The following is a 26783-nucleotide window of genomic DNA, read 5'->3' as shown; positions in this document are numbered from 1 at the left end:
ATAAAGTAAATGTTTAATTAAATTTTTCATACTTAAAATATAACTCTTTTTTAAATTATTATTTAACATTTATTTTTGTTCAACCAAACACCAATTTTTTTTTTCAGTTTTATTTTATTGGTGTTAGTCATTTTTCGTTAATTGATAACATGACAGATGAAATGTCATATCATCACGCCTTGTTACAAACACCTCATTGACACTAACATGTTGATGATGAGGTGTCATCACTTGATGGAAGACGACTAATGACAAGTAATAAAATGAAACTGAATTTTTTTTTCAAGTAGATATTTGACAAAAAAAATTTAGGTAGCAATATAAAAACGACTTATTTTCATATTACTATCTAAAAATTCATGCAGTTAATATGCAAAGAGTTTGCATATTAGTCAACTTGTAAAAGGTTAGTGAATTTGTAAACTCGTAAGAATTAATATGACAAGATAAAATTGTGGTTGTTAACAAATTGACAAGTGTACCAATTTTATCACAAATAGTAAAGATTAAAACAGAAAACCGAGTGTCAAATCCACAAAAACTTTGTTTGTTCTTACGTTGATAAATACCAAATTTGTAAGCAATAGAAGAGGGAGTACAATAGAAATAAAGGAAAGGAATTAAATTTATCAAGACAAGAATAACATAAACAAGATGAGAACAAAGATGATGTAGAACATGATATCACAATGCAATTATGTTGGGACCTAGCATGCCTAACTATCCTTGATGTAATATTAATGGTTTTCTCTATTAAATGTTTTCCTAATTTCCATCCACATCTACTAATATGCTCTTTCCTAATCTCTCACGATGAAGAGTCTAATTTATGTATTTTCTCTCCCAAATCCCTTTACAAAGATGAAATCATAAACAACATTAAACATAAAGATGTATGAATGACCAAACCACATAATAACAATGAAATGTAGAGGGGAACAATAAAAATTGAAATTGCATTAATAGATAAGAAGAACAGTTACATTACAAGGGCACTAACTACTAGGCTCCAACACAACAGATGAGGTTTAGCCTCTCATAACCATGAGAGACTTTACACTTCAAAGGCTAATGAAAGAAAGGGTTGGATGACTAGTAATAAGAAAAGAGGGAATGACTAAGGAAAGAGAGTTTCCCCTAAGGGAGAGACTCAAGCTTTGGATTTTTACACTGAAGAGCTCTGAGACTAGGTGCGCCTTTTTCTTCTGCTTCCTACTCCTTTTATAGGCTTAGGGTAATTTACTTTTCACGCTGACTTCACACTGAGTGCGCATTCTGCGCGTTAAGCGTGCACTAGGCTTTTCCTCGTGGATCTTCTCGTGCTAAGCTTGGCCTATGTTGAGCAAGAGCATGCGCTGAGTGATACTTCGTGCTAAGTCTGGAATTGCCCGTTAAGCGAGAGTTGCACGCTAAGCCTGGATTGCACGTTGAGCAAATTGTCTAATTCTTCCGACTCTTCTTCAATTCTTTTTCTTCCACATTATTTTGTCAATTTTCCTCTAAAACACTTCAATTCTTCTTCTTTTGACTTCTGATAATAAAAAATTACACAGATGTTAATTTTTTCGTAATTTCATTAAAAATAATACTAAAGTGAAGAAACTATTATTATTATTAACCAAAAATAACGATCAATGTAGCTCAAATCTCAGAGTTATCAGTGGTTAATATGACAATTCTATTTAATAATTGAAAATCAGTAAAATTAAGGTGGAGGATATAAATGTAGGTGATTTGATGAAATTGATACTTTTTGATCATTTATGAAATTGATACTTTAGTTTGCCATCAAGTAGGAAAATAAAATTAACCTATTGATAGTAAAATAATTAGGAAATGATTGATAGCCACCAACACAAACAAGAAATGGTTATTAGATAATAGTTAATATAGTATGAAAGCTTACAGCCATTTTGAAGAGTTTCTTATGGTACAGAATCCGGGGCACAAGGATCTTTGACCTCTCTCTGTGCCTCTCTGATAGGATGTAAGCTTAACAGTAGAGCTAAATATATGGTTTGCGTATTTCTGCAAAAACAAAGCCCTTTATAATTAAGACAGTAGAACTAGTCTCCGAGGAATGATTATTAAAATTAATAACTTAGCAATACACGGAATGAAATAGTTTGACCCTATGAATCAGGGGCCACGCCGCCCCAAAAAATAAATCGATAGTTACAAAGCTTCTTTGAATATGTTGCGTACCAAAATGTAAGTCGCTTTCTTTTTGTTTAGCATTTTAAACGGCAGGACATGATTAAAATAATTGGCTTGGCTCAAGTTTTGTTCTGCTCTCCGCTGCAATATTGTCCCTGTCATAATCTCATTTCCGCCTATAAGAGATTCTCCTAGTAACACCACGGGGAATTTCTTTTTTATTTTATTTTATTTTAAATATTTATGTATTTAAATTGTTCAACTATTTACCCTCAAATCTCATCATACACTATCTTAGTATCTTGCAGCTGCACTGGAGAAGCAGCTTTTTTGTTTTTTATTTTTTCAGCTATTTTCTTAAAAGGCTTCAAAGAGAATACTTTTAGAGAAATGCTGTTGATACTCTTTTTGACACTATTTTTTCAACACTCTACATGTGATTGATTGAAATTTGATAAAAATCATTGGTTTTAGTGGATCGCACTTAGTATTATTTATTGATTTTCTCGTGATTTAGATATGAAATTCATCAAAATTGATAATTAAAAAAAAAAGTCAGTCAATTACGGGAGATTGTTGGAAATAAAGTATTACTAATATTCCTCTACTTTTATATACAGAAAAGAGCAAAATATATATACTGAGGTTGCCCTATGAGATCTCCTTTATAAAAGGAAATGTTGAACAAATAAACTAATAAAGGAAACGAAAGCTGTACAAATCTTTTATATTTACAAAAGCCAAATTTGTAGATAACTGAATATTTGATTTATCTTAAACAATTTTCCATCGTATATATCACCAAATTGGATTCTATCCAACCGTGCTGCTTCTGCAGCATAAAAAATATTAAGAATACATGAGTACATGACGGAAAGAAAGAGAATAATTAGAGAGAAATTGAGATGATGGAGAAAAACTGAGGAAAAAAAACTGTTGGAAAGGATCCACATCCACAAATCACACATCAACTGAGAAGTTAATTTTTCTTTATTTTTTTTTATTCCATGAGCTTTGGACTAATCACCATTCAAAGTTAAAAATTAAATGGCCTATTAGTTGGAATTGTGGTGGGCTTGGGATCCCACACACAACACACTCCAAGCCCTTTGTCTGTTAATTAGTCAAAAAGATCCCAACAAAGTGATATTTGTAGATCATAACAAAACCAAAATCAACTGGTGAATATTCAAAATATATAATAAACAAGATAGGAGGACACAGCAGTTCCTTTCTGTCTCTATACACCAACTGTCTTGTTAAGTAGCCAAAGGCAAAGAGCCAATTGAATGCCAAAAATGGAGTGAAGCCAAGTTCTGTCAAGCATGAACCCAAACACTGTGATTCCTGCTCTATTGTTCTCCAAGTATGTCACTGCATCAATAGCTAGATAACTCATGACGAAACAAAAATGGACTAATTATTTGACAAGTAAAATACCACTAAAAAAATTCCCATTTACCTAGAGCCTGCCTCTTATGGAATGAGATAGTTTGGGTGTAAATTGGCAGTAACAGTTTGGTATTGTCCAACTCATCCTCCTCATCTCCTACCTCATCATCATCCGATCCCCAACTAATATTGGCAGCAATAGCTTGGGCTGAAATTGCATTTGCAGTTGTTGGTGTCTCTCCTTCAATGTTGTCAAACGAGTTTATGGTAGCACATATGTGCCACTTAGCAGCAAGGCCTGTAATGGAGTGTGCTTTATGTGTGATCTTGGTTGCGCCTCGCAAGAGTATTAAAAGTCCACTCACCAGGGTGATGGAGACTAACTGCAACATTAAACTCCACCTATTACATTCTATTTGCATAATGCTTAAAACATGTTAAACATTTTGAACAAATGCGCAGTAGAATTCTCAATTTATTAAGAATCCTTAAGAAGAAAATTGAAGATCTTTTGAGTATTAAAATTATGTATTGTCAGTATAAACTACCAATTAAACATAAACCTTTGTTTACATAACTTTTAAGATAATTATTATAAAATTCAACAAAGTTATTATACATGAGAATCTTTAATTGGATAACAAAGTAAAAAAAATCTCTAGTGTCATAGCATTCTTATTAAATTCTGAGTTTATAAAAAAAAATAGTTTATTTTAGACCGATGCTTTTAACTTGTTTAAAGTTTTGGAAGGGAGCTTATTAATTATCTGTTTGTGACATAATGTTAAATAAGTACATAACTAATCTGTTCACTGAAGTTGTTATAAATGGAGGAGAAAAGCTTTACCGCAAGCTCTCCAGCCTTGAGGATATCAACATCAGCATAAGGTTTTGTAACCATAAGCAGAAAAATGAGTTGGCTTGCTGTCACCAAAAGCAGAGAAGCTAGAATGAAACCTCGGAAACGATGGCTTATGATCCGAAGATTCCTTCTCATTCTTAGGTACTCCAACAAGATTGACCCCACCTCAGTTTCTCGCTGAAAAACTCGAGCAAACTCATCTAGTCTAAGTATTTGCAAGTAGCAGATAAGTCGAAAGAGAACACACACCAGGAAGAAAATGGAGGTTCTATACAGCCAAGAACATAGGTCCAATGTGCACAGAATGATGCTGCTCACGTATATATTACCATAATGTGGTATTTGTGATGCTCCCGAGACGTACCACCATATCTTGTAGCCACATTCTGCTATGAAACAGGGAAGCCCCCAACGCAAGATGAGCTTCATGGTTCCCTGCATAATAGAGACTAAGTTATTTTGTTCCCTGCATAAACAGTTTGAATAATCAATAATAATGTGATTATGTGAGTTAAATTTGTTCTTCTATTTTGGCCTAACTCATCTCTAGTTAATGTCGAACTTGATTTTTTCCATTAATTCTCCGACTAGTGGTTTTAACAAACAGATTATTGAATGTTGACCACATAATTGCCACAGTTCTGAAGAATAAGAGGATGGAAACAAACACATCAGAAAAGTAATTGCCAAAAGACCATGATCGTGTTCCCTATTTTAAATGCAGATCGTACAATTTCAAAATTGCTATTTGCATGCCAATTTCTCAGTGGATATGGCAACTAATTACTGCAAACAAAAGAGCATTGTGTTGTACCAAAAGTATTAAAAAGTAGTACTATGTTACTTTTTCCTACTGAAAGAAGAAAAATTGAATGGCAGATTATAGAACTCATACCAAATAAAACAGGAAAAAGAAACAAAAGGAAAGAGAACAGTTCACAAACCTGCATCTGTTCTGAGTACCCTCGTTGAATCTTGAGGCTTTCATCACCTAATTTATCAAGGAAGAGAAACTTTCTGAAGCCATACCTACGATCCCACGAAGAAATACTGATGAAAGAGAGAGCGGCAAAGACGGAGAGAGAAATCTGCACGGGTATGTGGTATGGTCGACTATGATCACGGTCGCAGGTGGGACAATCAAGTAGGAAGTGTGAGAGTGTTGGTACAACAAAGGCTAAAGTGAAGAACACGGACCATGAGAGACCCGCTTTGCACACGTTGGAGTGATCCACGTAAACCCATCTCAGGTATGATCTGAAGTTCCTCAGTTCTGTTGTTCCATGATCATGTGTTGGGTTGTGCTCCTCCATGTTCTTTGGTAGTAGGAGACTACTCCCTCTTGCATCTTCCATGGCAATCTAGGCATGCACTTTTAATTTCTAGGGGCCTAGGAACACATGAAACTATAGGATCCAAGAGGGTGTGAATGTGATTGTCTTGGCAATTAGAATCTGGAAGTGTGAGGGATTTAGATGTGAATGAATGTTGCTGTCGCTTTCTCATCACTCTTTGCTTGTCTTTTAAAGTATAAACTGCAATAATGTAATGCCCCTCCTCTTTTAAATATTTCATATTAGTTAAAGGTTTAGGATGGACTCTTACAGAAAATTTTTGTAGCTTTAGCCTCACGTCAACTTAACAATTCCCATTAGTTTAATCACACCATAGTTGCCATTATATTTTAATAATTCTCCTATGTCAAATCACAGTTTGCCATGACCACGTCGTCTTCCTGGATAAGAAATGCTATTCAATCCAAATGGATTCGCCAACTCAGGCAATCTAGGAGAGGTCAAAAGAGTTTCGGCCTTGTTTTAGAAAATCAATTAGTATGTTTTCTGATAGAAATTATTCGGTGGTTTGGGAGGGATTCCAACCAAAATTTATAAGAAGGGAGTATTTTTTTTTTTTTTTTTTTTTTGTAAATTAAGAATCTGAATTTAAATATGTGTAATGTAGAAATCAATCGGGTCTACTTAGTAGTTAAGAATCATAACAGTCAACACTTTAAGATTACACATTATAAGTAATTACTATATCAAAATCAAATTTGCCCATTTTACCCGACCTTCGTATCTAACACACAATTGAACTACTTGTAACATAAATGTTTGACTTTAAATCAGTTCATTATTAAAATAAACAAAAACAAAGATAGAGAGGGATGAATTTGAAAACTGGGAACAAAATCTATCTGAAATGAAACTTCAGTTAAAAGTGCACAACCATGAGTTATGACTGAATAATTAAGTTTGGTTTGAAGTTATTTTAATTGCTCATTTTAAGCTAAACAATCAATTTTTACTTAATTTTTTAATAATGAATATGAAGAGAATTCTAGAAATTATTGGGTTAATTAATACAAAGCAATTGTTGTTTTGTACAAGGAACTTGGCTAGTAGAATAGAAGACAGGCCCAAACGCGTGAAAAGTGGCATGTAATGACTAGTCCGTGGAGCACGGGAGCCATCTCCGGATTCGGTCTTTTTTTATCAGAGCTATCAACAGCTCACATCTGTTAACTTGGGCGGTTGTAGATTGGAGTTTGGACCTCCACACACTAATTTGCAACAACATATCCTTTTCACAACTTTCTTTGCTATACAACTCATACCTAACCATTTGGGTAATATTTTTACAAACAAGATTGCTATTTTTTTTAGCACTGGTGGATCAGTTGCTTACGAAACCCTTTGTCAATACTGAATGCCAAATTTCTCTGTCCTTTTGTTTCACGGTTAGTTTATAAGGTATCTTTATAAATATTGATTTAATCCTATTTTCAGCTTCTTTAATTTAAATTGCATGCGATTTTAGTTTTTCCATTTTTTGGTTAATTAGTATTTTAGTTTGTGTAAGACCCAAATTATTATAGTAGATAAATTAAAATTTGTAATCAATAAATATTTTTGAATATATAAATTACATTTTATATTTATAATTAAAAGTAATCTTGTATCACAATAATAATATAAAATTTTTATTATAAACATAAAATGTAATTTATATATTCAAAAAATATTGATTCGAAAGATTATTTTTAATTATTGGTTACAATATAAATTTTCCGTGTGATAATTCAAAAACAATTTATACTTATAATTTTACAAGACAAAAATATTTAATTTTTCTTTTGAAAAAGACAAAAAAGTAAAATGTGAAAATAATAAGTCTATTAGCCCAAAGCTTCATTCATTAAATTAAGTATAAATAATTATTTTTGGTCTTGAACAGTATAAATTAATGATAATAATCTCTAATTGTGTAAAAATATTGGATAATTTTATTTTATCGTTAGGTTTAAAGATAAATTATAATGTTCACATAAAAATTTAATGATAAATTATATTTTTTAGACTAATTTGATATTATTATAAGGTTAAAAAATAATTTATTATTAAGTTGCATGTAATTGTCGTAATTTTTATGCATTAATTGATTAAATTAATTTTTTTCTCTCTTTAAAACACTAATATTAAGACTTACATTTTGGGTCTTTTTAAGGATCAAAATCATCATTTATTTATGGTTGAATTAAACTAAATTTTAGAAACGTGAAAGGACAAGGGGAAAACGGAACTTGTGTTGGTTGCGAAAGAAAAGAACAAAAAAGAAGTTAACGAAACCTGAAGAGAATATCCGGATGCGGACGCTGGCGCTGGTATGAGACGTAAATGCCGCCTATTGACTAAAAGCTGCGAATCAACGTGGACCACTCACCTTCTTGTCTTTCCCCTTTCATCTCTTCAATTCAATACTCACACACAAAGTTCCCTCCTCTCCAAACATGGCGGCAATTTTCTCTTCTTCACTCTTCGCTTCCTCGCCTCTTCCCAAACCACTTTCTTCCTCCTATTCTCGAATCCATACCGCTCCACAACTTTTCAGGTTCGTCATCCTAACCTAGCCTTACTTGTTTCGTTCCTCTTTTTCAGTTCCATTCTCTGATTTCATCTTCTCTAGGGCTCGATCTTCTCTCCTTCAGGATAACGAGAAAAAAGTGATCGTGCATGATTCCTTCCCCTCCAAAACCTCTCCTCTTCACACCGCTGATAAATCAACTGGTGGAAACTCAATTAACACCTCTGCGTTCGAGAAACGGATTATCAAGGTCGAACAATCGGTCAATATCTTTCTTACGGTAATTTAATTCCCCTCCTTCTAACTCTCTATTGAAATTCCCCGTCGGAATCACCGTTACTGTTGTATTGTTACGCGTCCTTATTTTATCGTTCATTTTTCTAGCTAAACATTTTAGTTGAGTTATTTAGTGTATCAACATTTAGCAAGCATTTTCAGTTTTATCGCTTTACTTGATGATATTGAGGGAAACTGCGGACAAATGCGGCCGATGCAGTCACAATTGCGTTTGCGTTGTGGTCATGAACTGATTTTTAAAACCTTGATTTTACATATAGTTGAAACTTTCTTGACATGTTGGCTCTGCTTTTGGGGATTGTTATTCCTAGGAAGACGGATGTGAGTATTTGTTGTTTATTACTTATTTTCAGCTTCACTGATAATTTCAGGATTCCGTGATAAAGATACTTGATACTCTGTACCATGATAGACACTATGCAAGGTTTTTTGTGCTTGAAACTATTGCGAGGGTTCCTTACTTTGGTAAGTGCTTGAAATTCTTACTGCTACACTTGATTATATATATTTTTTTAAATGAACCTGTTAGTTTTTGGTTTTATTATAAATTTCATGATGATGTAGCGAACTTGCAATGCTTTAGCTGTACTGTGGTGAATATTAATATGATTGTTAAGCATCATAGACTCATGGTCAATTGTGTACTTAAATTACTCGTAAATGTAGGGAGTCACTGGGTATTTTTCATTGTGACTTTTCGGTATTAACTTCTGTGTACTGTTTATTTATGTCAGCCTTTATGTCAGTTCTCCACATGTATGAGAGTTTTGGTTGGTGGAGGCGGGCGGACTATCTGAAAGTGCATTTTGCTGAGAGCTGGAATGAAATGCATCATTTGCTCATCATGGAAGTAAGATCTCTGACATTTTTTTTTATGTAATTGATGTCTTATTGGTTAATTCTCAAAAGATGTCATTCCACAAATCTTGTTAGTTGTCCATCAACATCTATGAGTTCTTTTGATTTTGGAGGATTAGTATGTGTTTGGATTAGCTTTCAATTCTACTAAAATCAATTTCAAAATCAAGTTGAAGGCTAAAGCAACAAATAATTGCTTATACATTTTCAATTTTCCGCCATGATTTTGGGGGTCAAAATTGATTCTAGGAGGTATCTAAACACATTATTAGCGTGTGTTTGGTTAGGTGTTGGTAAAATTTATTTTGGTTAAAATTGATTTTGAAGTGATGTGGCTTATGTTTGGATGTTTTATTATAAAATCAAGTTAGGAGTAAAATTCAGTACAAAATTTTGAATCCAATGTAGAAGCTATTCAAAGTTGCTTCTATTGGACAAGTGGCCTCAATAACTTAAAAGAGAGGGTGGATTAAGTTTTAAAATTCCCACTAACAAGTGACCTTTATCTCTCTCTTACTTTTTGAAGTCAGACACACATATATATAGATCCTTCGTGTCCTTTCAAAATGATTTCAAGAAATGTGTCTTTTCAAAAAGCTTTTTTTGAAATTCTTTATTGATAATTAATTACAGGTTTCTGGTAATCGATTACACAGTTATATTTTGAAGGGTTATGACTTTTCAAAGTGTTTTCTGAAGTGCCGTTGCTGGTAATCGATTACAAAATTGTTTTCTTGTATTAAGCATTTTGTAAAAGATTGATTTTTATCTACTGATTTTAAAATTTTAACTTCAGATTTAAGATTTTTTAACTATATATTTAATTTCAAAATTTTCTTTTCTAAACTTGAAATAGTTTTCTTTGAATATGAAACTAATTTGACAAGTTCGACATATTCTTTATGCAAATCATTGAATGCATCTTAAAGTTCATCAAAAGAAATAGATAAGTTATAGTTAGAAGACATTATCTCTTCTCCGCTTTCATAGTCTTTCGTCCATATTTATGATTTAATTTTCTGAATCACTTGAAGAATCTATGTTATTATCTTCCCAAGTGATATATGTTTTCTTTTTTTTGAAATTTCTCTTGTCGAATTTTTTCATTCTTCTCTCAAGGACAGGACAATCGATCTCAAGTGTCCAGGTTGATCGCATTCATAGCATTTTGGGGCTAAGGAGGAATCTTTTTCTTTCTTCTTTGAATTAATATCTGATCTCCTTTAATTTCCTTTGTTTCTCATAAATTTATTGAATCTCTTTATCTTTCATTATCATTTCATTCTTCTCTAGGTTTTTCTATAGTTTCATTTTTCACTACCATTGTAGAAATAAATGAACCAATTTCAATGACTTCCCATATATTTAAATCTATGACTTTTATAAAAATCTGCATTCAGATTTTCCAATTGTGATAACCCTCACCATTGAACATAAAAGGCCTATTAATAGAATTTTCCTCAGGAAATGAAAAATTAGATAAGGTTATAACTATTCTTGAAGTTTTTAAACTTTAGACAAAAATTCTGCTCTGATATCACTTGTTGGACAAGTGGTCTCAATAACTTAAGAGAGAGGGTGAATTAAGTTTCAAAATTCTCAGTAACAAACTTTTAATCCCCTTCTAAATGATAAACTTAGAACGCAGAAGAAGAAACAACAATCAATTTAATCGATGTTCTTTAAATATGCAAGATAAAATTAATTGCAATAACATAAATGAGTTAAGGGAAGAGAGAAATGCAAACTCAATTTATACTTATTCGGTCATTTCCCGTGCCTACGTCCAGTCCTCAAGCAACCCACTTGAGATTTTCACTAACTTTGTAAAAATCTCTTTTATAACTCCTGAACACCCTAGGGATCCCTTTCCCTTGTGTTCAGGAAACTCACAATTCAAGATACAACCAGTCTCTTGATTACAGCTGACTTTTTGAGATGATCAGAAAGATTTTTCTCTTTTAAAGTGGATGATACAAATTGAAGTTCCTAGAAAAATTTCTCTCTTTAAGAGATGATAATACAATTTGAAGTTCCTGGATGAACTCTCAATAGATTTGTAAGTGTTTGTCCAAAAGTTGTTGAGAGAGCATTTGACAATGAAGTTCTCTTAGAATATCTTTTTCTTGCTTTTCGAAGTTAGACACACATATATATAGACCCTTCGTGTCTTTTCAAAATGGTTTAAAGAGATGTGTCTTTTCAAAAAGCTTTTTCTGAAATTCTTCACTGGTAATCAATTACAGATTTCTGGTAATCGATTACAGAGTTATATTTTGAAGGGTCATGACTTTTCAAAGTGTTTTCTGAAGTGCCGTTGTTAGTAATCGATTACAAACATCTGGTAATCAATTGCATAATTCAAAATTTAAATTCAAAACCCTTTTTAAAAGCTGTTTTTCAAAATTGTTTTCTGGTAATTGATTACACTGTCTGGTAATCGATTACCAGAGCCTTGATCTCTTGGAAACACTTGTTTTGAGGCAAAAACTTATCTTGAATTAATCTTAAAACAATGTTTGTTTGTTAAAGCAACCTTATATTAATCTTGAAGCAATACTTAACCTTTGAATGTTTTGTTGAAATAATCTTGAAAGCAACCTTGTTTGATTATTCTTTGGTATCATCAAAGTCATGTATTCATATATTCACAGCTTCCACCTAGAATCAATTATGGACTCAACATCAATTTTGAATTCTTCTCTAACGTGAAACCAAACATGTGAAAATGCATTCAAAATCAATTCTAGACTCAAAATCAATTCTCCAACGCCAAACCAAACACGCACTTAGTCCAATGGTATGTTTCCCTGTGAAAATAATGATATTAGTCCCGTAATTGTACTCCTATCATGTGCATATCCATGTCTATTTTTATAGATAATAACATGACGGTGGAAAATGTTTTCAGAAGAAAATAGTAAAAAAAAAAAAATCAGTAGAGAATAGCTTCCTGACAAACATATTGAGTTCTAAGATTTACATTTTGTTCAAGCCCTTGTTCAATGGTTCTAAGAATTGACCAGGAAGCTGTGTTCTTTTCTACTACTACACCAAACAATGGAAAATGCTTTCTGAATTTTTTTTGTGCCATCAAATAACAGAAAATGTTTTCACTCATGCCAACCAAATAAGCAAATACCAGAAAATAAAAAAATTTAAAAATGAAAACCAGAAAGTTATTTTCCTTAATACAATTGGTGCATTTTCTAAATATTTTCTGTTCTATTGAATTGTCATGGAATGAAATGACAGTACCAACATAGAGTATTGTTTTTTTTCTAGAAAATGCTTTTTTCTGCATCAACCAACATAAAATGTTTTTCTGCTCTAAACCCTGGAAAATATTTTCTGGAAAGATATTCTTCATAAATGAAAATGGGGAGCAAAAATATATTTTTGGGGGGATTTTTGCAAGTTTTGTAGTTTGCAATCACATGCATGATTTGTGACTCTATTATACACATACTTTATTGCATGTGATAAGCTTGGACTTCTATTGCAGGAACTAGGGGGGAATGCTTGGTGGTTTGATCGGTTTCTCGCTCAACATATTGCAATATTTTATTATATTATGACAGTTTTAATGTATGCAGTAAGCCCAAGAATGGCATGTAAGTATTAAATACTTGAATTTTGTTTAACTGCAATTCCTGCTACATCTTATAGTTCCTTGGTTGTACTAAACTGAAAATTTAGTTAAGTTGTATACATATGAGGAGTTTTGAGGACACCAAATGAAAAAATGTCACTTGTTTGATTGAAAAGATAGAAGTTGCCTGCACATCTAAGTTGTATACATATTGTTTGGTTATACCAGTGACACTAGTAAACTGGAAGAGTAAATGAGAAAGATTTGAGATGCCCATATCTCCTTTGGTTTTGCATAATTGATAAAAATAAAATGAGGTAAACAATTGACATTAAACTATGTTGCTGAACTTAAAACAACTAAAATAACACAGCTGATCAGCAGTTCAGCACAAAGAAACAAGAATGAAGAAACTGACATAGTTGCTTTTGCTAAATTATCAACTGTTAATCAACATGTTGACTGAATTACATTCTCTACCATTCGGTACCTGTAAGCTTGGTTCTTCAATTACTGATTTTATGTGTATGGTTTATTGCTAGTGCAGATCACTTTTCTGAATGTGTAGAGAGTCATGCATTTGAAACTTATGACAAATTTATCAAGGTTCAAGGAGGTATTATGGAGTTTTCTTTTCCCTTTTTTTTTTTGTGTTATTTAGATTTTTATTCTATGTTTAACTCTTGGTTTTATGCTTTTGTAATTGAGGTCTGGAAAACCATTGGTTTTATACATGCTCGTGAGTCGTGATTTAATTGATGTGAAAATTAATTAAAGATAAGACGAGCTGTTAGGCTGTAGTGTGGTTGAATAATGGCAGGCTAGGTTATTCTAGCTTTATGTTGATGCTTACATTTTTCATCTTCTAACTTGGATTAACATGTTCTTGAAATTACCTTAATTTGTTGTTTAAACCAAAAAATAACAAAAAGAAAGCACATAAATGATCTTGCATTGATTATTTCATAAATAATATGATAGGAACAGGATCTCTAAATGGGAAAGCCCTTTAAGGTGTATCAATGCAGGCCCAAGACCAATTAGTGCCCGACTATGCTTGGGGGTAATAGGGGAATTGATCAGTTAGTTAGAGGAGAGAGGGCGTGGGCATTCTGTTATTAGGGAATACTGTACTGATGTTGGGATAAGGAAGGAATCAACATAGAAATTGGGAGCACATAGAATCTTCTCTCTAGCTTGGCTCTCTGTTATTTCCATCTCTTCCTCTTTTTCTTTTGTCATTTTCCTTTTCTTGCAGGTACCAGTGATACAACACGTATCATAATATATTAATTACTTTATTTGATGAAGGTTCCAAAAATTGTTTCCCTTTGCTTCACATGCTTATTTGGTTGTGTCTATTTGTACATGGTGCTTCAGTAACTCTGACAGTTTGATAAATATTTTGCAGATGAATTGAAAAAAATGCCAGCTCCTGAGGTTGCTGTGAATTATTATACAGGAGATGACTTGTATTTATTTGGTAAGCTTTTCATTTTTAAGACCTCGGGTTTTCTACTGGAGGAAAAAACTGGAATTTCTCACTTCCCATATCATTTTCCTCAGATGAATTTCAAACTTCCAGAGTTCCTAATTCAAGAAGACCTAAGATAGGTATGCCTTGAAACCTGGTCCAACATTACTTTATTACTAATTTACTATACTGAATTTGTTCTGTCTGTTTTTTTTTTTGGGGGGGGGGGGGGAGGGGGATTTGCGAAAAACAAGTCCATTTTCAAAATAATTAATTAGTCACAAAAGTTTTTAAGTGGCTAATCATATATCACTTTTTGAACATTGTATATCATTTGTGTGGTTAATCTCTCCCGAACAAACCAAATACCTCTTTGTATTGAACCTTTTAATGCAGTAAAGTTTCTCACATTGATGATTAACAACATATTTATTTCCCATCTAGAGAATCTGTACGATGTATTTGTAAATATCAGAGATGACGAAGCTGAACATTGTAAGACAATGAAGGCTTGTCAAACCCATGGGAACCTCCGGTCACCTCATTCATATGCAGAGGATGATGACAGCTCAGTCTGTGCTCTTGAAGCAGATTGTGAAGGAATAGTAGACTGTATAAAGAAATCTGTTGCTTCTAATCCAGCTAAGGTGAAGTAAGATAAGTGGCCCAATACATAGTACATTCATTTAATAAGATTGTAGGCAGGGAATAATGATTGGAGGTAGTAAATAGTTGAAATTTGGAAAAGGTTGCTCTCCGGTGTAATTGTCTTTATAGAAAGTAAAGGTGTATTCACCCTTAAATTTTCTAAGATCAAGATCATGAAATATCTTATAGTGACAACCTTCTGTTAGGTTAAATGTTCATACCACACTCTGAGGATTATCAAAGAAAATAATATTTTGGAGATTGTCTATAATTTTGCTCCTGCTCTTTTCCTTGTTTTTGTAATTTGGAACTTTGTCTTTAGAGCTAGAGGGTTGCATGCGTTGACTTTTAGAAACCATCTATCACTGAAAAATTTAGATTGTGACAACTAAAGAAAAATAAACCGAAAATAAAAATAAAACTAAAAGAAATATGATGTGAAAATAATAAAATGTTTGAGGACAAGAAATGGCAGCGACAGCAGCTGGTTGGTGGGATTGGAAGGTTCACACTAATTGGAGGTGGTTATAAGGTGTGAAAATGTGTATGCTAAAACCTTTTCTTTTTTCTTTTTTTCTAATGCACTCACGAAAATTCTATTGCTACCTGAGGCAGATTTGTTTTAGTTTTACGAATTTTGCATTTCCTGATTGTAATATATGTACTGTTTGATGATAATGAAGATCACTTCATCTTTTCTTTCCTGATGTTTCTCTTCACTACATTCTAATAATAAGACAAGTTATAGTTCCTTTCACCTACACATGTTATTCTTGCATGTCAGATGCTTGCAAAAAATTTCTTGGCTGGCAATATCATTGTCACTTTCTGCTGAGCTTAGTATCTGTTAACGGGCTCATAAGCAACCTGCCAGCATTGCTCTGCATGTAAATAGCCCAGGTTAAATCCAGTCCTAGTCTCCAAGACTTTCCCCATACATCGCTTTTGATCAGACTTTTTAGATAGTTCATACCACAGTACCTCACTCATTAAATCTCTTAATTCAAAAAAAAAAAAAAAACTGGAAGGAACAGTTTCACAAAGTTGCTGTTGGGGTTCAATCTTCTTTATGATCATGACATAGGCATGCACAGATGCTGGTGAATGGCAGTTTTAGAGTGAGCAAAAGATTTCCATCGTCTAAGTTAGTTTTGATCAAGTACTAGTATAAGATAATGGTGGTGATTTGGTGACTATAACCTCCTTAATTAGATTGGCTGAGATAGCATCTCCTAAAGGGACATGAAACGGATAAAAGTGATTCAATTGGGATGCTGAGGCTAAACATTGTTGAAGTTAGTCCTGACCTTTATTGGAAGAAGAGAAGTGATCGATGGTGATGAATCCCCAAGTGAATGTGTTTTGGAAGCTCATGAAGGTGAGGATTGGTAAGGCAAAGAAAGATGCTCCAAAGGAAAAACCTGGTGTTGGGATTGAGTTTTGTTTGGAGACTTGAGGAAACTGACTAGTGAGGAGGCTCAGGATAGTTTGATTATTTGATAAAGCTGCTTCAAAATGACACTACAACTTTTTAACAGAGAGCAAATGAGATAAAGGATCCCAATACAAGCAAAAAAGAAAAACATTGAGAAGGAAACAGCAGGGAAGTGGCACACTGATGATGATGAGTCCTCCAGTCTTGGGGGTCAGGGTGATGTATCTGCAGAAGAAGCAGCTATCATGAGATTGCAGATTCACCTTTTCTGGGCTAATATGCTTTTTCAACAATCCCTAGTTGAATGCAAATTAGGAATGAGTGATTAGAAGAAAAATCTGGGTGCTGCTAGGCTGTGTTTTAAGCTTGCAGGAGCTTCTGAGGCTGATATTTCAATGGTTCTAAAGAATCATAGTGCTTGTGCCAATGGAGATGCTAGGGAAGGATCACGAGGACACAATTCAATTACGCTGGTGATATAGAGATCAATGAGGCTAGTCCAATTTGAGATGGATGGTGTGTGGCTTTGGAATATTGTCCATGTCTGCTCAGTGGCATCTTCAATGAAGCCTCTGGACAAAATGCTGAGCTCAAAGGGGAATTCTTGACTCCTTTTAATTGGAAGCCGACAATTTCGAGTGCCTAAATTAGATAGTTCTCCAGTTGTTTTTCTTAATTTTTGCTCAAATTCTTGGCAATCTGAAAGTTGAAAGAGATTATTTCTGTTCATTTTTTTGTTTCACGATTATGAGTTTCCAATCAATTTCACATACCAAAGAGCAGTTATTCTTGTTCCCATGCTATATTGGGTGTGCTGTTGCAATTTGTTGAGGTCTGCATACTTGTTATTGAAAGATATGTTTGATTGTTTCTTCTCCCTAATGTTGCTAGCTTTGTCCATTTTACATAATGAGGTTTCATTTTATATGGGCATACGTTGAATTTATTACTTTTGGAGACATGGTTTGTTGACGGAAATCTGTTGTATAAGGCTTGTAATGCTTTGGGAGTAAGGTAAGATGTGCTGTGGACTTCTTGTTAGTGCTGAATCAGTTTCTCATCTCAGAAGATGGTGCTCTGAAAAGTAAAAGCAAAAGTAGAAAAGCAAATAGGTAAAGGAAACACAAATACTTGAACGCCGCTGCGCTGCACGCCAATGTTCTGATGGGTTGTTTCTATCAGGGAAAGTGAAAACCATAGTGTGATGAACTCATTAGTTGGGGCATAGTGCTTAGGATAAGTTTGTTGCCGTGCATGGTTGATGATTGTTCTGTAACATGGATTTAAGTAGATAATTAAATATATCTTCAAGTTTCAGTGAATCATAAAGGTACACCTGCAATTGACTTTTGCTTCTCAAACCTGGAATGGGTGATTGGAAGAAAAACCTGGATGCTGCTAATGAGTCGTTTATGCTTTTATTTGATGTTTGAGTGAGGTAAGCAAATTTTTTTTAAAAAAAGATTTATAATTTCATTAATCCATCAATATTTTCATTTTTTTTGTTAATAGTATGTTAGTCATTTTTCAATTTTTATTAATTTGTTTTATAATTTTTCAGGTTTCCCAATCATTTTTTTAAAATAGAAATTTTCGATTTATAAATATATTTTTTGTTATTCAGCTCACGTACTGGTTTCATTAGCTCACGGGCTAAGTGAGTTAGACGTGCAAATCAAACAAAAAGGCAGTTCATTCGGTCAACATGTCAGTGTGGTATGATTTATTTAGATATGGATAATTGGATATGAAAGCAGGCACAACTGACTTGTATATCCACCTCTAAATTGATACCATCTTCTTACTTAAATATACTAAAAAAGTCTAATTAATGTGAATTAATAAAGTTAATTGATATTATTTAACTTTTTTAGTCTTACAATAAAATTTGATATCATCTATAACTGTATAAAAACTGTCATCCAGCCGTTGCCACTTGCCACTTGCCACATGTTGACAGAACAATGTTTATGTAATTGTCATTTTGTAAACTTCATTCTTCCTTTTATTTTTTCTCACTCTTTGTATTTTTTCATCAAAAAATTTGCAAATGCATGAGCACTACTTAATTTGAAATAAAACTTCAGTTAAATGAAGAATATTTAAAGATGATATCATTAAATAAGATAAAATTATTTAAAATTTGCTTATATTTTGAACTATCATATATGATTTTTTTCTTCTTATATTTAAGTTTGAAAGTAGTAAATATTAAATATTTTTTTTATATTCTCAAGGCATTAAATATATATTTATTTATATTCTTTCCTCTGTTTCTTGCATAATCGAACAAATTGTTAAGATAAAACTTAGTTTGTTAGAAACAGATCAAGTTGAATAGTATCTAGAATTCATTTTTTTGGCCTTGTGGCCTCCAGTTATACGAAAAAAAAAATTGGCTTGTTTTAATTCAATATGAAAAAGTATTTTTTAGAAAATTATATTTAACTTTTTTTGTTAGTTTGTTTTAAACTTTTAAAAATAACAAGAATCTAAAAAAAATTCAAATTTCTTGTTATTTTGAAAAGCTATAAAAAGTTCTATTTATAGTTATCTATTTAAATAAAAACTTTTTTTTTTACAATTAACACTAAAAGATAACTTAATTTTGTTAAAATCTTCAAAAGAATTTTTTTATGCGCATTTTTAAATCACTTTTTCTTAGAAGTTTAAACACGGGTCCTTTAACATTAACTGACCATATAAAGAGTCATATAACAAATTGAACTAATCTGTTCATATAGTTTAATCTTAAGACTTTCCAGCAAAAAAAAAAAAAAACCTTAAGACTAAACTTGTTAAAACAAAACCAATAAAACAAATTGAACTAATCTGTTCAAGTAGTTGAACTAACCATCCATTAATTCTTTAAAAACTACTATTTCACATAAGTGTTTTATAATATTCTGTAATATTGTACATAAATTATTTGTACAATATTCTTATCCAGTTTGACCTATCATTTTAAATGGCTGACTCTGAATCTGAAGGGTAAGTTATGAAATCTATGCAAGTATCATTTTTCCTCTTACTTACACTAAAAAAACTATATAAAGCTTCAAATTAATATTCAGTGCCAGTAGGTTTGTTTCCTCTTTGGACATTATTTGCTTGGTAGAAGGTCTAAGGAAAGAATCCTTATCCTTATATTAAAAGCTCACGTTAGAGGAGCATATAATTACCTTACCCAGTCACCTATGACTGGTGTGTATGTTTTTTTATTTTATCGTTAAAGAAAAAAAAACCTGCCTTGTCATTTTCATCAAAGATTATGTACTGTCAGTTACATGCTAGAGTGCCTTTTCTGACTGGAAAAGTGAGCAACATTTGCTGGTGATCTCAACGGGAATGCATTATCTTATTTACCGCGCAACCTCAATTTTCTATCGAGCTTATGTAATGCGAATCCATTAAATTATTAATCTCATACGACGGGATATTACATAAACTTGTTTCAGTTTAGCAGCAAAGCAATAAAGTAATAGAGGGAAAATCTATGTTGTTGATGGACATTAATTAAGCGACCAATTCAATGCAGCACATCCTATTCACATGCTTTACTTCATTCTTTCCATTATATAATTAGTATTAGTACGACTCGTTGATGATTCTCCTTTCATGCTTATTTTATGAGTGAAACATTTTCTACCACAATCCTTCTAACAAACTTTCTTGTTAGTTAAAATTGATTAAAAAATAAAAAATTATATAAGTGGATTTTTTTTAATAAGAAGTGAAACTCTTAAAAAAAAAATTTTCAACAAATTTTTGTTAATAGAACATAGTCTGTTAGAAGAGAAATTATTAGATAATCTTATATCATTATGTGTCTATTATCCTGGAATTTTTATGTAACACATATTCAAATTTCTTAATTATGAAAAAAATTCATAATATTCTATATATATAACACATATTCAAATTTTTATGTAACAACCCTAAAGATTGTTTCCTAGCAAAGCTTCTCTCTCTAAAAGCATATATATGTATATATATTAGTTGGCAAATCATATAAGTTTTTTTTTTGTCAGAGAGCGTGTTCTAGCATTTCAAATCATAATCAAACCCAAGTAGATTTGAAGTTTTTTTTTTTGGGCCGGGAAGAAGGTAGATTTGGAGAATTGGTGCTTGTGGTCCCAATATAGCATCATGACTTGTAGAAATTCCCCAGAGGTTTGATAAATCAGAATGAAACAGTATAAAACAAGAATCCATTTAGTTTTCTTATCAATTATACACACAGGCCTACTTTCCCCCCAATTCTTTAATTAATTTCCAGATGCTACTGGCAGCCATTCAGCGTTGGGTTTCAAATCCAAGCTGCTTTCTTACCAACTTTAGATTGTTAACATGATTAAAATTCTTGTTTGGTCGCTGTCCAATAGTTTATAACATATCATTATTGTACCTTTCGGTTCCTCAAATGGAAACTTAATTAATTACCAATCAGAAGGACTGGCCTTCCCCCCTTTTAAAAGTAATCAACCGCTATGAGAGGTTGGAATGACATTAATTTAATAGCCCAACATGCAATTGAACTTTATTTTTTATCAAGCAAATAAGGAAAAAAAAAAAAAAAGGCACAAGCACGCAAGGGGAGAGAGTAGTTGAGGTAAAGTGAATGATTAAATCTTTTAACATATACCATGAATAAGGCCAATGCCATATGAAATGCACGTTTGCAATTGGCGTAATTGAAGTTAACAAAGGAGTAGTTACTAAATAACGATTAATGCTTGCTTCAAAAAAAAAAAATGATTAATGGTTTGCACTTTTGCCTTTACATCACATCATCACCTATGCAAAACCAAAACCACGGGACATGGAACTCAATCCAGAGATTGGAACAAGATCTGACAACAGGGTTGGGTTACTGTCGCTACATGCGTAAATATTTTACGTGGGCATTAAAGTTCAATTAACTAATTAACTGCCCAAAATAAATCCAAATAAGCATTGTTTGTAACGTCATCAAACAAAATTGTCCAAATGAGTTAAGATTACATGTGAGCCGTTCCATTTCATGGGGAAAAAAAATCAAGAGAAAATCCTTTTTCCGTTTTCATTTATTTCAATTTCTTCTGTGGATGTGTCCCCACTTGCTAGAAAAAGATGGGAAATAGTAGATTACTAGTGCTTAGGAGTCGTCAATTCCCTTAGGCCACTTCACAAACTTTAACTGCCTTCACTTTTCCAGTGTGTTTATTTTGGGTTAATTTTAATTGAAATCCCTCTCTATTTTTATTTATTTTTTTATTTCAATGCATGATCTTATATAACAAGCAAAAATAAATCAAGAAAAAAATCTTTTTCACATTCTATTTCTTTATAGCATTCCTCACACCCCACTTGTTATAATATATAACAAGAAAGAAAAATTTTAACGTGAGTTTATTTTTTTTTCTTTTTAATCATATAGAAAAAAAATGATACGATGGAGCAATATATAGAAAGAAAAAAAAAAGTAAGAATATATCACTCTATATTGTTCATAATCATAAGCCAAAGAAGAATTATGAGAGACAGATCCTTGTAAAATGGACAAGTTACTTTCTTAAACAGTGTATCACTACATATCACACTAACTTAATCATCATATCACAGGCGACAACATATCATATATATCACGGATCATACGCACAAATTAAGATCAACCTAATTAATACTTTTATTTTAAACTTTAAGGTTTTAATATACTGCACAAGCTCAAGCTTCCATGCCAATTATCCAAGGACACCAAACACTAATATGTTCTGAGTAGCCTTTGTTTATTATTAACAGAAAACACACATAACCGTTCCCATGTTGCTTCCACATGCTGAGAGCCTGAGACTCAAACTGTGGCTATGGCCCCCACATCAACCACGCTTGCATTGGCCTTCATAGCTTCAAACCTTGGCTCTTTAGCCTGAAACTTGAGACCAGCATAGAGCTTCATGTAATCATCAAACACAAATTTCGGGTACACTTGGCTTGTCTCATCTAATTCCTTCACCAAAGCCGGTGCAGGAGAAATGACAGCATCATCACCAGGGTTGTAGAAAGAAGCTATGGACATTCTGGTATCATCGGCTTGGGCAATCACTCGGTGCATGACACTCTTGTACTTGCCATTGGTTATGACCTGTTAATGTCACGGCCACAAAAGCACAAAACTCACTATTAAAATTATGTAGAAGAATTTAAAGTTAATAATGCACTGAATGCCAAAGCTATATATATCACACTATGATCTTTGATTGCAACGTGCATGTATGATATGGGATATATTTTTTTGGATCTTGATGATAACAGTATTTTAGGATATCACTAATTAAGAAACTAAAAGAAAAAAATATTTATTATGAAAGTCATAAAAATATATTAAAAAGATCATGCATGTATAACACATAATTTTACCTATTTCAATTAAAAAAAATTACTTTAATTTTTTCAACTAAGACATTGATTAACCTTTGTCATTTTTTTTGGCATGGTGAAAAGTTACTAGTAAGGAACATTAAAAAGGGATAGTGGGGCATGTCGGCATGTAGATATAGTAAGTATGTACCTCAAGTTGGTCACCAAGGTTGATTACAATGGAGTGACGCATTGGTGGGACATCGATCCACTGATCATCCTTGAGAAGCTGCAATCCACTAACCTTGTCATCTTGGAACAGTAGGATTATGCCACCAGCATCAGTGTGAGCTCTTAGGCCCTTGATGAGATCAGGGGTGGGACAAGGAGGGTAGTTGCTCACTTTAGTCCCAAAATTTGGACCCTTTGATCCATAGAACACCTTCTTCAGGTACCCTTTCTCCAGCCCGAGATTCTCGCACAGCAAGTCCAGAAGCTGCTCTGCAAGTTTCTCCAATTCCAGTGCAAATTTCTTCATTGTCTTCCTGAAAGAAGAACAAAACACATAGGACGTACATGTGTCCCCGTTAGACACGGCTTTTTCCTGTACAAAAAAATTGAACTTAAATATGCACAAAGATAGATTTAGCAAATTAGTGCATGAGTTGTGATAAAGTTTGTAAACATAAATCTGAAAGATTTCATATTTTTTGCAAACTGTGTTTGAGAAGAAAAACTAACTTTGATTGATCATATTACTTTTTTTGTTTCAAACCAAATATAAATATGTGAACATACTCTTGAGAGAAACCAAGATATCATCAAACTGAGTTTATTGGAGAAACGTAAATTGAAGGTAGTTAGTTAGTAAACCAAATAGGCACATGTTTAGAGACTAAAAAAACCTTTTGTTTTATATTTTTAGTTAGGTCTGATTGTAATCTAAGTTTTACCTCATTTTTACATTGAAATCAAGTTTGATATAAAAGAAGAAAAAAGGGGAATTGTTTTTATGAATTCAGTTTGTAAACTTTTATCCAAACATGTTTGTTTTTAATGTACTTATGTGACCTGTATTCTTCATCAAGATCTGAGTTGTCTGAAACGTTGGAGACTGGAAGATGGCGCAGGAAAAAGGTGCTTTCCCAGTCCAAGTCATTGATTTCTGATTGAACTGACTCAAGCCCTTTGCTGGCCACCATTTCTTTGAACCTTTGCTCCATAGTCTTCTTGTAGTGCTCTTTTGTGAGCCTCTCCACAGTGTCCATCAACTCAATGGATATCCCATGGTTCACCAACTTTGAAAAACAAAACCCACAAAATTAATAAGCCTTTTTCACAAAAACACACATGCAAGAGAAATTAAATTCTCTTTGGTGGGGGACATAGTAATTAGTACCTCAAAGAAACCCCAGTTCTCACAGGCATCTTTTATAATCTCCATGGCTGCTGCTCTCTCTTCGGTGTTAAGTTTCCCCATGTCAACAACTGGAAAGTTTGCCATTTTCTTCTTTCTTTTTCTCTCACTTTAAACAACTAGCTATGTGATTTATGATCAGTATATGCTGTGAGGAGTGTTGTTCTCAGAGGTGCAATAATATAATGTATTTATAGGCCTCAACTTATGGAGCGGCTAAGAACGCAAGAAATTTATTTAATTAAGAAACGAGAAAAAGTTCTTCGGACGCATGTTGCCTTATTATCTACAATACTTTTTTTTATATATATTTTCTACATATTTTGTTATAAGCTAAATCAAATCAAATTAAAGGAAGAGTAAGGAACTCTAACTCTCGTAAAAAGTTTAAGAATATAGTTGAACAATAAATAAAGTATATGCTATTAAACTAAAACTCCCGTTACTTAAAAAAAAAATAGTAAAATTGGTTCCTGAAAATAAGAAATGCTGATCATTTGATCATTGAAAGATTAAAATTTTTAATTTAATTTCTTAATATACAAAAAATACAACAAATCGATCATATAAATAATTTAATGATAAATTCATCCTAAACTTTATAATAATATTAAATTAATTCTCAAAAATTATAATTTATTATCAAAATCTTTGAATATTATAATTTAATAATAAAATAATCTCATAAATTTAATAATAAGATTAATTTATCGTATTTTTATACATTTAAAAATTAAATTTATATTTTTTATCTTTTAAGAATCAATTTATTATTACATCACATTTTCATAAATGAATTTCACCACTTACCCTTGTTTTTTAAGAATAGTCTATTTTTTTTCTCTACCATTAAATTTGATTCAAACATCAATCAACTTCATCATTTTAAATGGAAAGGCTAAAACATTACAAATTTAAAATACGAGGAATATTGAATCAATAAAATTAATCAGTCAATAATGAATTAACAATGTTTTATGTTTAAAAGATTAAAATGAATTTATACTCTCAAATTCACAATAATATATAAAAGAACTTAATTTGAATACTATGACGCTGTAAAAGTTTCAATATCATTTAATTATATGTTTTTATATATGATAAAATTGTTAAATTTTATAAGAACTATTTTAAGCATTAAATTAAAAAAAATGTAATTGGATGACAATATGAATTTTGCATAAAAAAAACACGTATTAAAATTTGAATATGATATGAACTGATAAAATTACACTTTCTTTACAAGCTGATCACGGACTTTAGCTCACATGAACTGTCCATTTCTTTTTTATAATTAAGTGGACAAATTTTTATCAATTTAATAAACAGAGGGGTGTGCTGTGTGCAGCCAATATATTGAGTTAAAATGACTAACTTTTTAAGTGTGTAGGATGCATGTCACATCTTCACTTCCGAAGAGACAAAATTTCTTTTCTCGTTAATGAAGCATTGATGCTACTTTGAGTTGAAATTAATAGGATATATAATCTTGTTCTGTTGTAAAGAAATTATTAGGCAATTCAAAATCTCTATTTATTCATATGGTCTCATTTAATTTCTATATGATATGTATTTAAAAAATATATTTTATAAGAAAAAACTAATAATACTTATTATATATATCAAGTAAAGTTTAATGAGAAACATGTAGTTCAAGTGCACCTAATAATTTCTCCATTTTAAATGTGCTTATAACTTTGTCATGTAAAAGTTTCATATTTATCTGTATCTCTTTACACATATTTATAAATATTAATAATTAAGACCTTGCTTATTTAATGTCACAGACACAACAATTCTACGAGAAAATTCATTCTAAAAAAAATAAAGAGTTTTAGTGCATATAATGGTAAGTTAGGGGCTAAAATAATTAATTTATCTGAATTTTGAAGAAATTGCTAATGCTTTTAGAACTAAAGAGGGGAGAATGACTTGTTCAGAGAGAGAGAGAGGAGAATGCTTTCACCATATGAATTGTGCCACTTGAAGAATATAGAAGCAAGCCAGGTTGGGTGGGAAACATTAATATCGGGAAATGTAAGGAGAGCAGATAAATAATTGGAAGGGAAGTTTAATTATCAAATTAGTTTTAAAAGGCATAGCAGAAAATCTCGTGGAGAATGTATGTGTGCACATATTGATGGACCCCTACCATCTTTTGTCACTTGAAATTAATGTGACCATGTTCTTCGTTAAGAGTTTGTGTCATCTTCGGTTTTGGTAGGGTATGGGACCCTTGGGCTTCATATCTGAATTAATTTGACCCAACCCCACAACCACAAGTGGCTACACCACCTTTCCTCTCACACGCGCGCAACTGATCATTGTCGTTTTCATTCGGCCTTTTCTTTTTTCTTTTCTCCTATTGTAACCCTCTTGCCTTTTTTCTTACCAGGAAGCATCGACACGTTAATGTAACTATGACGAAAAGATCTACATAGCCTCTCC

General features: G+C 32.2%; 3 protein-coding genes and 1 long non-coding RNA gene across 6 annotated transcripts; 1 reads left to right on the top strand and 3 right to left on the bottom strand.

Moving 5' to 3' along the window:
- Window positions 1-929: 929 nt before the first annotated feature.
- LOC114386913 lies at window positions 930-2018 on the bottom strand. Its single transcript, XR_003661200.1, has 2 exons — window positions 1907-2018; window positions 930-1531 (listed from the first exon to the last, which is right to left on the bottom strand). It is a non-coding gene; the product is annotated as an uncharacterized LOC114386913 (long non-coding RNA).
- A 778-nt stretch (window positions 2019-2796) lies between these two features.
- Window positions 2797-5945, bottom strand: LOC114386818. Of its 3 annotated transcripts, none has more exons than XM_028346873.1 (4): window positions 5356-5945; window positions 4397-4846; window positions 3620-3932; window positions 2797-2989 (listed from the first exon to the last, which is right to left on the bottom strand). In XM_028346873.1, exons 1-4 carry the CDS (start codon window positions 5764-5766, stop codon window positions 2889-2891), a joined length of 1275 nt encoding a protein of 424 aa, XP_028202674.1. In that variant the 5' UTR covers window positions 5767-5945; the 3' UTR covers window positions 2797-2888. The 3 variants fall into 3 exon arrangements, with proteins under 3 accessions (XP_028202674.1, XP_028202673.1, XP_028202672.1); XM_028346872.1 differs by lacking the exon at window positions 2797-2989 and adding an exon at window positions 3078-3531 and having other exon boundaries at window positions 5356-5944; XM_028346871.1 differs by lacking the exon at window positions 2797-2989 and adding an exon at window positions 3125-3543.
- A 2010-nt stretch (window positions 5946-7955) lies between these two features.
- On the top strand, window positions 7956-15419 carry LOC114388597 (ubiquinol oxidase 4, chloroplastic/chromoplastic-like). Its single transcript, XM_028349163.1, has 9 exons — window positions 7956-8302; window positions 8378-8555; window positions 8944-9037; window positions 9307-9422; window positions 12936-13044; window positions 13570-13638; window positions 14434-14505; window positions 14589-14636; window positions 14941-15419. Exons 1-9 carry the CDS (start codon window positions 8202-8204, stop codon window positions 15150-15152), a joined length of 999 nt encoding a protein of 332 aa, XP_028204964.1. The 5' UTR covers window positions 7956-8201; the 3' UTR covers window positions 15153-15419.
- A 6687-nt stretch (window positions 15420-22106) lies between these two features.
- Window positions 22107-24508, bottom strand: LOC114386448 (1-aminocyclopropane-1-carboxylate oxidase-like). The gene is made up of 4 exons (XM_028346453.1): window positions 24318-24508; window positions 23990-24216; window positions 23130-23463; window positions 22107-22703 (listed from the first exon to the last, which is right to left on the bottom strand). Exons 1-4 carry the CDS (start codon window positions 24420-24422, stop codon window positions 22413-22415), a joined length of 957 nt encoding a protein of 318 aa, XP_028202254.1. The 5' UTR covers window positions 24423-24508; the 3' UTR covers window positions 22107-22412.
- Between the last annotated feature and the right edge of the window lie 2275 nt (window positions 24509-26783).

This window comes from Glycine soja, chromosome 15 (genome assembly GCF_004193775.1).
Source record: "Glycine soja cultivar W05 chromosome 15, ASM419377v2, whole genome shotgun sequence".
NCBI lineage: Eukaryota > Viridiplantae > Streptophyta > Magnoliopsida > Fabales > Fabaceae > Glycine > Glycine soja.
Note: the sequence above shows the minus strand (reverse complement) of the source record. Positions and strands in the feature narration are given on the sequence as shown.

Coding starts and splice junctions, on each gene's coding strand:
- LOC114386448 (XM_028346453.1), bottom strand. CDS start 24,422: ATGGCAAACTTTCCAGTTGTTGACATGGGGAAACTTAACACCGAAGAG. Junction 24,217..24,317: donor AGAACTGGGGTTTCTTTGAG/GTACTAATTACT, acceptor TGTTTTTCAAAG/TTGGTGAACCATGGGATATC. Junction 22,704..23,129: donor ACCTTGGTGACCAACTTGAG/GTACATACTTAC, acceptor TGACATTAACAG/GTCATAACCAATGGCAAGTA.
- LOC114388597 (XM_028349163.1), top strand. CDS start 8,202: ATGGCGGCAATTTTCTCTTCTTCACTCTTCGCTTCCTCGCCTCTTCCC. Junction 9,038..9,306: donor TGCGAGGGTTCCTTACTTTG/GTAAGTGCTTGA, acceptor TATTTATGTCAG/CCTTTATGTCAGTTCTCCAC. Junction 14,506..14,588: donor AGATGACTTGTATTTATTTG/GTAAGCTTTTCA, acceptor CATTTTCCTCAG/ATGAATTTCAAACTTCCAGA.
- LOC114386818 (XM_028346871.1), bottom strand. CDS start 5,766: ATGGAAGATGCAAGAGGGAGTAGTCTCCTACTACCAAAGAACATGGAG. Junction 3,933..4,396: donor TCAAGGCTGGAGAGCTTGCG/GTAAAGCTTTTC, acceptor TTAATGTTGCAG/TTAGTCTCCATCACCCTGGT. Junction 3,544..3,619: donor CCATAAGAGGCAGGCTCTAG/GTAAATGGGAAT, acceptor TGAGTTATCTAG/CTATTGATGCAGTGACATAC.